The 14,377-nt window shown below is 44.5% G+C and overlaps 1 protein-coding gene across 5 annotated transcripts in view; it reads right to left on the reverse strand.

Moving 5' to 3' along the window:
• The window catches only part of LOC129863668 (GTPase-activating Rap/Ran-GAP domain-like protein 3), a 165,598-nt gene that overhangs the window by 51,555 nt on the left and 99,666 nt on the right, over positions 1-14,377 (reverse strand). For all 5 annotated transcript variants that reach the window (XM_055935799.1, XM_055935798.1, XM_055935801.1 and 2 more), the window contains exons 3-8: positions 11,850-11,924; positions 6,806-6,905; positions 5,218-5,336; positions 4,580-4,644; positions 2,922-2,985; positions 1,349-1,375 (exon numbers count right to left, since the gene is read on the reverse strand). In XM_055935799.1, the coding sequence (XP_055791774.1) occupies positions 1,349-1,375; positions 2,922-2,985; positions 4,580-4,644; positions 5,218-5,336; positions 6,806-6,905; positions 11,850-11,924 (450 nt within the window). The remainder of the gene's footprint in view (positions 1-1,348; positions 1,376-2,921; positions 2,986-4,579; positions 4,645-5,217; positions 5,337-6,805; positions 6,906-11,849; positions 11,925-14,377) is intronic.

A 14,377-nucleotide genomic window follows, 5' to 3' on the forward strand; every position in this document is an offset into this window, starting at 1 on the left:
TACAAGACCACTGATAATCTCCCTCAATCTGAGGCTTCACGCAAGATCTCACCCCGTGGGGTCAAAATGATCACAAGAACGGTGAGAAAAAATCCCAGAACCACACGGGGGGACCTAGTGAATGATCTGCAGAGAGCTGGGACCAAAGTAACAAAGCCTACCATCAGTAACACACTACGCCGCCAGGGACTTAAATCCTGCAGTGCCAGACGTGTCCCCCTGCTTAAGCCAGTACATGTCCAGGCCTGTCTGAAGTTTGCTAGAGAGCATTTGGATGATCCAGAAGAAGATTGGGAGAATGTCATATGGTCAGATGAAACCAAAATAGAACTTTTTGGTAAAAACTCAACTCGTCGTGTTTGGAGGACAACGAATGCTGAGTTGCATCCAAAGAACGCCATACCTACTGTGAAGTATGGGGGTGGAAACATCATGCTTTGGGGCTGTTTTTCTGCAAAGGGACCAGGACGACTGATCCGTGTAAAGGAAAGAATGAATGGGGCCATGTATCGTGAGATTTTGAGTGAAAACCTCCTTCCATCAGCAAGGGCATTGAAGATGAAACGTGGCTGGGTCTTTCAGCATGACAATGATCCCAAACACACCGCCCGGGCAACGAAGGAGTGGCTTCGTAAGAAGCATTTCAAGGTCCTGGAGTGGCCTAGCCAGTCTCCAGATCTCAACCCCATAGAAAATCTTTGGAGGGAGTTGAAAGTCCGTGTTGCCCAGCAACAGCCCCAAAACATCACTGCTCTAGAGGAGATCTGCATGGAGGAATGGGCCAAAATACCAGCAACAGTGTGTGAAAACCTTGTGAAGACTTACAGAAAACGTTTGACCTCTGTCATTGCCAACAAAGGGTATATAACAAAGTATTGAGATAAACTTTTGTTATTGACCAAATACTTATTTTCCACCATAATTTGCAAATAAATTCATTAAAAATCCTACAATGTGATTTTCTGGATTTTTTTTTCTCATTTTGTCTGTCATAGTTGAAGTGTACCTATGATGAAAATTACAGGCCTCTCTCATCTTTTTAAGTGGGAGAACTTGCACAATTGGTGGCTGACTAAATACTTTTTTGCCCCACTGTATGTTTGAGGAATTTTAATTATGAGATTTCTGTTGTTTGAATTTGGCGCCCTGCACTTTCACTGGCTGCTGTCATATCGATCCCGGTAGCTAAATGCAGCCATAAGAAGTTGGTCACTTTCATTGCCAAAACCAGACAAGCAACCTTAGTAGAGAACAGAGAGAAATCGCTAGTAAGATAGTGGTCAACACTAGTACCTATAGTATTCACTTGAAAGAGTGACATTCATGACAGAATAAATAAATACTCTACCTCTTGCTCCTCCAACACCAGTAGGTCCTGTGGATAGAACACAAAGCACAGTTAACATCAGTTTGCCTCGCCAATGACTCACAGATCTGTTACAGTATGCAACATTTCCTTTCGTAGGGATAGCCGGAGGCAAAGTCATTATCTGTCAGGCGATTTATTGAGCCTTTTTGGGTGTGTGACACTCCGAGTCCTTACCAAAATATGGTGGATAATTTATCTCGCCTCGGATCTGAACCCAGCAGTAACCACCAACTTCAATGAGCGTTATCTTAAAATTGAAAGACATCTAATATTCCTGCACCCCAATAACAGTAGCTAGCTACAGAGTTTGAGTCACCTCAGCCAGCGACGCTAGCTAGCTAACATTAGCTAGGCTGTGTCTAGACTCAGGAGCTCATGGGCACATAGGCTTCAGCTGGTTAGATAGAGGAAGACAGGTTTAAACGTTTGAACGCCTTCAGGCCTTGATTCCACCATAACAACAACTGGCGACTTACTCATTTTCCGCCAAATATGTTAAACTCATAGTTTATCCAGTGACCACGGCATTTAGAAGGACAGCTACTGACTGAAATGTAGCTAGCTAGCATTCTGCATTGCTGGTTCACACTGGTCAGGCAGTAGCCAACTAGCTAGCTAACAGCTAATTATGGACGCCAAACAATGCAGCTAGCTAGACTCGGGAGCTCGTCAGCACATGGCCAACTGGTTAGACATGATAACACCATGTGCAATAATGTCTGAAAACAAACTAGTTGGCAGTTAAATATGTTCAACTCACAGATTATCCACTGACTACCACATTTAGGAGGATAGCTAAATTACTGAAATGTAACGTTAGCTAGCTCACTGGCCGACTAGTCGTGGATGACCTATTCTTTGATAAGGTTAACTTACTCTTATCAAGCAACAGACAGTTTGTGGAAAGGTAAAAATAACAATTAGTTTGATGAATTATCGGACAGTGAAACTAAAATCGATTGGTAGCTAGCTGGTAAGGCTTTTATTTCTTTCTCAATTAACTAAGCTGAAGCTGGGTTTCCCAAATTGTTCGATGCTTATACTGCTCACCCCGACGAGCAAGCTAAACAGATGTCTCTTTAGCGCATCTGTGTGACGTCACACACAAGAATGCTCAACCAATGATCCGACGCATCTCATGAACATGAATTACAAAGCCTGTGGCTATCCTACGAAAGGAAATTTCGCTTAAAGTATGGGGCTGATACCATAGAAATAGAATTAGAACATGACTATTATATATAATTATAAAGCGGGTAGTTTGGGTCCTGGATGCTGATTGGCTGAAAGCTGTGGTATATCAGACAATATATCACCGGTATGATGCAAAAGTACTTGTTTACTGTTCTAATTATGTTGTTAACCAGTTTATAATAGCAATAAGGCACCTCTGGGTTTGTGGTATATGGCCAATATACCACAGCTAAGGGCTGTATGCAAGCACTCTGTGTTGTGCCTAAGAACAGCCCTTAGCCGTGGCATATTGGCCTTATACCACACCTCCTCGGGCCTTATTGCTTATATCTCTGTGGCTGACACAGTGTAATCTCACCTTCTGTATCTCTGGGTTGAGAATCTCCCTCGGGCCCTTCTCAAACCTGTCCAGGTTCATCGCACTGGAGGAGAGGAGGGGAGGAGGGGAGAGAGGGAGAAGAGGGAGGGAGGAGAGGAGGGGAGGGAGGGAGAGGGGCTAAAAAGTCAAGTTTACATGCAGTAACATGTTTGACTTCCATTCTTATCTTAAAGCAGAATGTTCCTGTTTCTGAAATAAATATCTATTTGGCTTGTTTTTGAGAAACTTACCCCGATTAACTTCCTCATTGCTCATTGAGCAGTATCAGGGCATGCAAAAGACTTGACCAAAAGCTCCAAAAATAAACAAATACGTTATTTTAGAAACGGACACACTCAGTATAGTGATGTAGGTCTTTAGATGTTGTACACAGGAAATTGTGTCATTCCGAACTTTATCCGTAGCGTCAATGTTCCCTTTTGTGCGAACCAAGATGTTTCTTCTACTAGCTGTGCTGCACAGGCTGTGTCCATGTACTATAGGGACACGCTCGGCCTGCACAGCTGCGTAGAGAAAACAGCGCAACATGGATTATAACGTTGCAGATAAAGTTCTACAATTTCATGTGTACAACATTTTAAGGCCGACGTCAAATCAAATCGTATTAGTCACATGCGCACAATACAACAGGTGTAGGTAAGACCTTACAGTGAAATGCTTACTTACAAGCCCCTAACCGACAATGCAATCCAAAAAATACGAATAAGAATAAGAAATAAAAGTAGCAAGTAGTTAAAGTGCCGAAGTAAAATACCAGGCAGTGATGCAACTAGTCAGGATGCTGTCGATAGTACAGCTGTAAAACCTTTTGTGGATCTGAGGACCCATGCCAAATCGTTTCAGTCTCCTGAGAGGGAATAGGTTCTGTCGTGCCCTCTTCACGACTGTCTTGGTGTGCTTGGACCATGATAGTTTGTTGGTGATGTGGACACCAAGGAACTTGAAGCTCTCAACCTGCTTTACTACAGCCCCGTCGATGAGAATGGGGGCGTGCTTGGTCCTCCTTCTCCTGTCGTCCACATTCATCTCCTTTGTCTTGATCACGTTGAGGGAGAGGTTGTAGTCCTGGCACCACACGACCAGGTCTCTGACCTCCTCCCTATAGGCTGTCTCGTCATTGTCGGTGATCACTGTTGTGTTATCAGCAAACTGAATGATGGTGTTGGAGACATGCCTGGCCGTGCAGTCATGAGTGAACAGGAAGTACAGGAGGGGACTTAGCACGCACCCCTGTGTTGAGGATCAGCATGGCAGATGTGTATTCACTATATCTATCAATCATCACACTATAATGGGTGTGTGTCAGTTTCTAAAAAGACGTATTTGGGTGTTTTTGGAGCTTTTGTTCATGTCTTTTGCATGCCCTGATACTGCACAACGAGCAATGAGGAAGTGAATCGCGGCTGGGGTATGTTTCTCAAAAACAATCTAAATCACAAAAAAAGTGTCTGGACATCTTCTATAACATTCCGTTACATCAAAAATCGAGATTTACTGCAGAAATAGGAAAATTCTCCTTTAAAATGCATATGTTCATTTAAATATAACAGAATAGATGCATACAATAATACTACATATCCATAGTCAATGTGTCCATGTGAAACAGTGTATTGAATAACATCCTGAGCAGTGCTTACCTTAAGATGGACTTGACTGATAGTGTTTTAGTGGGGCTGTATGGCAGACTGATCTTCAGAGTTCCCTGGGGGAGATAGATGAGAAGAGATACAATTATCTCAGGACCGGATGTGGAGAGAAAGTATTCATCATCTATCTGAACAGAAGGCAGAGGGCCATCCTAATCAGGTGTGGTGTGGTGCTTGAATCTGAAACAGGAGCTCAGTGAGGAAGCTAGTTAACTCTTCTGAATGACTCACACCCCTCTATCTCGCTGCCAAACGTGCGAACACACACACACACACACACACACACACACACACACACACACACACACACACACACACACACACACACACACACACACACACACACACACACACACACACACACACACACACACACACACACACACACACAGCTGAACCCCCTAACTCCCCACCTCACACACAGAAGCTATGACTCATGGATAAAGTATAAAGTTGCCCATAGACACTGATCTAAGGTCTATACAGTATATGCATTTTTCACCTTAATGATCAAGGTTTGGCATTGGGAAAGGTTGAGCAGATCCCAGATCTGTTTCTAAAGCCAACTTGCACAGATACCAATTTTTAAGGTGAGCTGATCCCAGATCTGTGCATAAAGTCAGACTTACTGTCTTCCTCCAGAGGATGGCTCTATACTGAGGGACCCGTTGGTTGTTCTGGTCAGACAGAACCACAGACAGGTAGAAGGGGTTCTTCTCTGCATCCGTACCAACGTAATTCTGGTGGACTGGGGGGAGAAAACACACACAAACTGTCACACACTGCCAGACACTCTACTGTGTGGGACCCTTCGGTCGTGTTCACTAGGCATGAAACGGAAGAAAATGTTCCGAATCGGAGCACTATCCAAACTTGTCCAATAAGACATTTTAGGTTTATTGTTGTTGCACAATTTTTTTTAACTCTCCGATCATGTGACGCATCGTAACACCTGTATGCTTCAATTTGTAAGTTACCGGCAGGTACTTTTTTTCCTCTCCCTTTTTAGACTTCACAGTGACTGCTGTTTAGAATTGCAATACAGCAATGAGAGATCTGTATTTAAATATATATACAGTGGGGCAAAAAAGTATTTAGTCAGCCACCAACTGTGCAAGTTCTCCCACTTAAAAAGATGAGAGAGGCCTGTAATTTTCATCATAGGTACACTTCAACTATGACAGACAAAATGAGGGGAAAAAAATCCAGAAAATCACATTGTAGGATTTTTAATGAATTTATTTGCAAATTATGGTGGAAAATAAGTATTTTCAAAAAAACACAAATGAGAAAAATTGGTGGATATAGTGTTTTGTTCCAAAACTCTTCAATTGTTGACTTTGTCCTTTGTTGTGTGGTCATAAGAGTTCATTACAGTGTCTGTCAATTTCTAGCAGGAATTAGTTGTTGCCACCACAGTGAGGCCTAGTGTTTCCTATATGGAATGTTGAGTAGGGTGTGTTTGCCTGCGTGTGTTCTGCTTGAATATATGTGTGTTTGTGCGTGTGAGACAGACATAACAAAACCCTTAGAGGGAGCTGAATGCCGATTGGTGTTGTCTCTGTCCGGTTGACACGGCAACATATTCAGACATAACACTGACCAGACCCAACAAACCTAATTAAAAACAAGAACTCCGCTCTCCCTCTCTTTTTCTCTCTCTCTCTCCTTGACTCCATCCATTTCTCTTTATCTTCCTCTCGCTCACTCTCCTCTCTCTCCATCCCTTCCTTTCCTTCAGTCCCTCTATGGTATTCATCCTGATTTGTTAACAGTTCACTTAGGCCTGGGGTCTTGTTTTCTTGTGCTTGAATAATCGGCACACACGCACGCACACCCACACCTGTCCGAAGAAGCGAGGGCTCTGAAGAAGGAAGATGGAAGGAGGAGGAGGGTAACGCTTTTTTAACGACCGTCACGACTAGGTTCTCCGGAGGCTGCTGGCCGCTCATGTTGACTACGGAGCCAGTCAGATGTTAATGTTGTTATCCCCCTGCATGTGTGCGTGTGTGTGTGTGTGTGTGTGCGTGTGTTTTTGGTTTTACAATCCTTGTGGAGACCATAAGTCCTCACAAGGATAATAAAAGGAAAGTGGGCCACAAGGGAAAAAAATATTTTAGGCTTAGGGGTAAGTGATACAATTAGGGTTAGGGTCAGAATTAGGTTAGGCGTGTGTGTGTGTGTGTGTGAGACAGAGAGTTGTGGAGCAGAACGGACCTTTTCCCAGGAAGTATTTGAAGAACCATCTGGTGTGGTACTCTGGGTTCTCCAAATGGACATCGGTTCTTCTCCAGATTCCCGGGGTGTAGTCCATCGGCTACACACACACACATACGCGCACACACGCACCACGCACAAATGTACGCACACCCACACAGAGACACACTCTGGGTTAGTGAAACGCACACGCATGCACGTACGCATATTTCAACACACGTCAGCATAAATGGTCACAGCATGACTCATTAGGGTCTCTGTACCCAGGGGCCACACACACTGATTTACGCCAATAAACGCATACATTATTCTACAGACTGACCTTCAAAACACACACACATCATTGCTTAGTCTGGCCACAGAAGAAGAGTTCCTTTGTCATCAGTAGATCCCCCTGTCATCAATATTAACATTAAGCCCTCTGCCCACTGATCGATGCACCTCCTCCTCATTGAGTGGCTGTCCCATTGTGGATTCATCCTATTGAAGCTAAGCCTCACAGACACCCACAGACCACACACACGTATGTACACAAAAGCACACTACACACACACACACACACATATCATTGACGAACTGTCAAGTGTCTTCACTGACATTTTCAACCTCTCCCTGTCTGAGTCTGTAATACCAACATGTTTCAAGCAGACCACCATAGTCCCTGTGTCCAAGAACACTACGATAACCTGCCTAAATGACTACCGACCCGTAGCACTCACGTCTGTAGCCACGATGTGCTTTGAAAGGTTAGTCATGGCTCACATCAACACCATTATCCCAGAAACCCTATACCCACTCCAATTTGCCCCAACAGATCCACAGACGATGCAATCTCTATTGCCCTCAACAATGCCCTTTCCCACCTGGACAAAAGGAACACCTACGTGAGAATGCTATTCATTGACTACAGCTCAGCGTTCAACACCACAGTGCCCTCAAAGCTCATCACTAAACACTAAACTAAAAACCTCCCTCTACAACTGGATCCTGGACTTCCTGACAGGCTGCCCGTAGGTGGTAAGGGTAGGTAACAACACATCCGCCACGCTGATCATCAACACGGGGGTCCCTCAGGGGTGCGTGCTCAGTCCCCTCCTGTACTCCCTGTTCACTCATGACTGCACGGCCAGGCACGACTCCAACACCATTATTAAGTTGGCTAATGACACGTAGACAATGACGAGACAGCCTATAGGGAGGAGGTCAGAGACCTGGCCGTGTGGTGCCAGGACAACAGCGTCTCAACGTGATCAAGACAAAGGAGATGATCGTGGACCACAGGAAAAGGAGGACCGAGCATGCCACCATTCTCTTCGACGGGGCTGTAGTGGAGTAGGTTGAGAGCTTCAAGTTTTGGCATGGGTCCTCAGATCCTTAAAAGGTTCTACAGCTGCACCATCGAGAGCATCCTGACTGGTTGCATCACTGCCTGGTATGGCAAATGCTCGGCCTCCGACCGCAAGGCACTACAGAGGGTAGTGCGTATGTCCCAGTACACCACTGGGGCCAAGCTTCCTGCCATCCAGGACCTATATACCAGGCGGTGTCAGAGGAAGGCCCTAAAAATTGTCAAAGACTCCAGCCACCCTAGTCATAGTCTTTTCTCTCTGCTACCGCATGGGAAGCGGTACCCGAGCGCTAGGTCTGGGTCCAAGTGGCTTCTAAATAGCTTCCACCACCAAGGCATAAGACTCCTAAAGATCTAATCAAATGGCTACCCAGACTATTTGCATTGCCCCCCCCCCCCCCCACCATCTATTTTACACTGCTGCTACTCTCTGTTATTATCTATGCATAGTCACTTTAATACCTCTACCTACATATACATATTACCTCAATTACCTCGACTAACCGGTGCCCCCACACATTGACTCTGTACCGGTACCCCCTGTATATAGTGTCGGGTTCACCTAGGGGTCATGATAAGGGCTGTAGCAAAATGTTTGATTTATTAGAATAAATGATTATGCGTATGTTGTATTAATAGAAGGGGAGGGGTTATAAGACCCTCCTTACATTTATAAGGTCCTAGACTACAGATTAACAATATATATATTCATTATAGAGGTTTAGAATTGTTCCACAGTTGTTTTCTAGTTCTCTCTCTCTTGTAAAGAGACCCCTCTGAGAAATGTGTGACTGAGACAGAACTCTGCAGGAGAGTGTAGGAGATAAGACTAGTCAAACATTCCACAATAAATCCACTTTGGGGAGTGGACATTTACCGCTAAGTTTTTAGATAACACTAAAAGCCTTGTTTATATAGCTTTATAGGCACGGTTTTGGTCTCAGGAGTAAAAAGGTAATGACGTCGGTAGTGACATCACCAGGGCTGGACTTAGGGTTTAACAAAACAACTTGAGACCTTTTGTTCGATGCAGAACTTACCCGGGAAACACGCGTGCTACGTTCCTAATTGTCAACTTCTGCCTGCAATTGCATTAATAAAGGTTTTTGAATGATTGAATGAAATATCTTGTCATAATGCTAATTTCACCAATGATTGACAAGGAACAAGGAAACGGACGCTAACAGCAGCCTCGCTATTGTTATTGTACTGCTGCTCTTTAATTATTCGTTACTTTTATCTCTTATTATTTTTTCTTTTTTTTTTCTTAAAACTCTATTGTGGGTTGAGGGCTTGTAAGTCAGCATTTCACTGTTAGGTCCACACCTGTTGTATTCGGCGCAAGTGACAAATAACATTGGATTTGATCCCCAGAGAAAAGAGGACAGGGGAATCCCAATTCTACTAGGTTGTTATTAACCATCTTACCCATAACACCAGACTACACTGAGTGTACAAAACATTATGAACACCTACTCTTTCCATGACACGGACTGACCAGGTGGATCCAGGTGAACGCGTTGACTACTTATTGATATGACCTATTAAATCCACTTCAATCAGCGTAGCCGAAGGGAAGGAGACGGCTTAAAGAAGGATTTTAAATGTGTTTGTGTATGTGTGCCCTACAAAGGGTGAATGGACGAGACAAAAGATTGACGTGCCTTCGAAGGAGGGGAGGTAGTAGGTGCCAGGTGCACAGGCTTGAGTGTGTCAAGAACTGCAACGCGGTTGGGTTTTTCCCATTCAACAGTTTCCCAGAGTCATCAAGAATGGTCCACCACCCAAAGGACATCCAGCCATCTTGACACAACTGTGGAAAGCATTGGAGTCAACATGGGCCAGCATCCCCGTGGAACGCTTTTGATACCTTGTTGAGTCCACGCCCAAGAGTCCGGAATTATTGGATCCCTTGATAAAGATCAGCAACAAAAAAAGACTGTATAAAGTAAATAATACAAAATACTGACCTATATTGTATGCAAAAAAATATATAGAAAATAACATTTTATACTAGGGGAAAGAGGTAAGTTGATCCATTTCAGGATGTCAAAACCATCGCTGGTGAGCATGGCCAAATACCTATATTTTCCTGTCACATGACCATAGTACTGGTCCTCCATGGGGATCAAAACCACAACCATGGGACTGCAAGCGCCATGCTCTACTACCTGAGCCACACGGAACTATACTGTATATCTACTTTATATATACAAAAGTATGTGGACACGCCATCAAATGACTGGATTTGGCTATTTCAGCCACACCCATTGCTGACAGGTGTAAACAATAGAGCACACCTCCATGCAATCTCCATAGACAAACATTGGCAGTAGAATGGCCTTACTGAAGAGCTAAGTGACTTTCAACGTGGCACCGTCATAGAATGCCACCTTCCAAGAAGTCAGTTAGTCAAATTTCTGCCCTGCTAGAGCTGCCCCGGTCAACTGTAAGTGCTGTTATTGTGAAGTGGAAATGTCTAGGAGCGACAACGGCTCAGCACGAAGTGGTAGGCCACACAACCTGACAGAATGGGGCCGCCGAGTGCTGAAGAGTTCCAAACTGCCTCTGGAAGCAACATCAGCACAAGAACTGTTAGTCGGGAGCTTCCTGAAATGGGTTTCCATGGCCGAGCAAGCCTAAGATCACCATGTGGAACGCCAAGCGCCGGCTGTAGGGGTGTAAAGCTCGCTGCCATTGGACTCTGGAGCAGTGGAAATGCGTTCTCTGGAGTGATGACTCACTCTTCACCATTGTGCCAACTGTAAAGTTTGGTGGAGGAGGAATAATGGTCTGGGGCTGTTTCTCGTGGTTTGGGCTAAGCTCCTTGGTTCCAGTGAAGGGAAATCTTAACACTATGCCAATGACATTCTAGACAATTCTGTGTTTCCAACTTTGTGGCAACAGTTTGGGGAAGGCCCTTTTCTGTTTCAGCATGACAATGTCCCTGTGCACAAAGCGAGGTCCATACAGAAATGGTTTGTCGAGATTGGTGTGGAAGAACTTGACTGGCCTGCAGAGAGCCCTGATCTCAACCCCATCGAACACCTTTGGGATGAACTGGAACACCGACTGCGAGCCAGGCCTAATCGCCCAACATCAGTGCCCGACCTCACTAATGCTCTTGTGGCTGAATGGAAGCAGGTCCACACAGCAATGTTCCAACATCTAGTGGAAAGCCTTCCCAGAAGAGTGGAGGCTGCCATAGCAGCAAAGTGGGGACCAACTTCGTATTAATGCCCATGAGATTTTAGATGAGCTGTTGTCCACATACACTATATGACAAAGTATATTTCTATGGGATGAGCACTGTCTGTGTCTGACTGTATTCAAAGAGATTCTACCTGTCTGTTTACTGTTAAGGATACAGACCATTTTGAATATTGAAGTTCCTTATTTCCACTGTGGTTGAACTCCCCTTCTGGTGATTCCTCAGAGCACTGAGTAACAGATGCACAAACACACACACTGTGATCATCATGTCCCCACTGGGCCCAGCCATATGTCCCATGACTGTGTGCGTGTGTGTGTGTAAGTGTCATTCCATGCGTCATGTACTGTTTAGGTCATTGAGGATCCAAATAAAGAACTGAGTATCCATGCATTTACTTATGTCCATAGATTTCTCAAACGCAAATGTGTACGTGTGTTCGTGTGTATGTGTGTGTGCGTGTGTCTGTGTATAGGGGTCCTCACCTCATCTGATGAGCCATTCTCCACTCGAAAGCGGCCCGCTCTCTGTATGGCTCCATCTGCATCACTGGAGATCAGCTAGAGGGGAAGGGGGGAGGGAGGGAGAAAGAGAGAGAGAGAGACAGATAAAGAGAGCGACAGAAAGACAGAAAGAGACAGAGAATGATAGAGACAGACAGAAAGAGACAGACAGAGAGAAAGAGACAGAGAGAGAGAGAGAGAAAAAGACAGAAAGACAGGGACAGAGAGAGAAAGAGACAGAGAGAGAGAGAAAAAGACAGAAAGACAGAAAGAAACAGAGAGAGAGAAAGAGACAGAAAGACAGAGAGAGAAAGAGACAGAAAGACAGAGAGAGACAGAGAGACAGACAGAGAGAGAGACAGACAGAGAGACAGACAGAGAGACAGACAGAGAGACAGACCAGACAGAGAGACAGACCAGACAGACAGAGAGACAGACCAGACAGATAGAGAGACAGACCAGACAGACAGACCAGACAGACAGAGAGACAGACACAGACAGACCAGACAGACAGAGAGACAGACACAGACAGACCAGACAGACAGAGAGACAGACCAGACAGACAGACCAGACAGACAGAGAGACAGACACAGACAGACCAGACATAGACAGACCAGAGAGAGACAGACCAGAGAGAGAGAGAGACAGAGAGAGAGACAGAGAGAGAGACAGAGACAGAGACAGAGAGACAGAGAGACAGAGAGAGAGACAGAGAGACAGAGAGAGAGAGAGAGATAGAGAGATAGAGAGAGAGAGAGAGAGAGAGAGAGAGACATAGACAGAAATAGACAGAGACAGAGAGAGACATAGACAGAAATAGACAGAGACAGAGAGAGACACAGAGAGAGAGAAACAGAGAGAGAGAGAGAGACATGCATGCAGGGCAGAATTAGGCCAATATCCACTAATAAATACATCTCCAAAAAGAGCAATTAAGTTTTGGAAACAGCTAAAATACAGTGACCCCCTCTCATATCATTACCAAGCGCTGCAATGCCAAGAGCTGAGCAAAGAAAAGAGTCCCCTCATCCAGCTGGTCCTGGGGCTGAGTTCACAAACCTGTTCTACTAACATACTGAAGCCTCAGGACCAGAACATAAAATCAATCAGAATAAACCAAATTACAACACAGTCAAAACAAAGTCAAAACAAAACTACATTACTTATTGCGAAACAAACACAAAGCAAAATGCAGTGCTATCTGGCCCTAAATCGACAGTACACCGTTGCTAAATATTTGACGGTGGTTACTGATCAAAACCTTAGAAAAACCTAAACAAAGTACAGGCTCAGTGAGCACAGCCTTGCCATTGAGAAGGGTAGACACAGGAAAACATGGCTCCCTGTAGAGGAAAGGCTGTGCAACCACTGCACAACAGCAGAACCTGAAGACAGAGCTGCATTTCCACAAAATGTAAAAAATATAAAACAATTAGTGTCATTTCCACAAATTTGAAACCGTTATTCAAGGTTTCAAAGATCTCTCTGATGAGATTAGGCTTCCCGTCCTGTTGGGGGAGGATGCAGAGAGCTGTGGGTTGGCAGCGCACTACATTGCTGTCTGCCATAAGTTGAGGGACAGTGTCTGACAGACCAATAAACCTGCACATGTACTCTACTGTATGCTTATTGTTATTGTTGAATGTATGGTTATTTTGACCTTTGGTTATTGTTGTTACTGTTGTCCCATTGACAATTTTGATTCTTATTATTTTCATATTGTAAATATCCAAAGCAAGAATTGGCAATATGTACATTGCTACGTCATGCCAATAAAGCAAATGGAATTGAATTGACAGAGAGAGAGAGAGAGAGACAGACAGACAGAGACAGAGAGAAAGAGACAGACAGAGACAGAGGGAGACAGACATAGACAGAAAGAGAGAGAGACAGAGAGAGAGAGAAACAGAGAGACAGAAAGACAGAGAGACAGAAAGACAGAGACAGACAGAACGAAAGAGAGACAGAGAGTCAGAGAGAGAGAAAGACAGAGAGACAGACAGAGACACAGAGAGAGAAAGACAGAGAGACAGAGGGAAAGAGACAGAGAGAGAGCCAGAGATAGAGAGAGAAAGACAGAAAGAGATGGAGAGACAGACAGAGACAGAGAGAGAGAGCCAGAGATAGAGAGAGAAAGACAGAAAGAGATGGAGAGACAGACAGAGACAGAGAGACAGAAAGAAAGAGAGACAGAAAGAGAGAGAGCGGGAGCAGAGAGAGCAAGAGAGAGACAGAGACAGAAAGAGAGAGAGGCAGACAGAGAGAGACAGAGAGACAGAGAGAAAGAGAGAGACAGACAGAGAGAGAGCGGGAGCAAGAGAGAGACAGAAAGAGAGAGAGCGGGAGCAGAGAGAGCAAGAGAGAGAGAGAAAGAGATTTTAAAAAACTTAATTGGCACAATTCATCTAATGTACTGTATAGTGAATTCAAACACAAGTTATCAAATAAAACACTGCAAGCAATACTTAAAGCTCACACAATGTCCCATTCCATATACCACAGGGACAGAG

Source organism: Salvelinus fontinalis, chromosome 10, assembly GCF_029448725.1.
Source record: "Salvelinus fontinalis isolate EN_2023a chromosome 10, ASM2944872v1, whole genome shotgun sequence".
In the NCBI taxonomy this organism is placed as follows: domain Eukaryota; kingdom Metazoa; phylum Chordata; class Actinopteri; order Salmoniformes; family Salmonidae; genus Salvelinus; species Salvelinus fontinalis.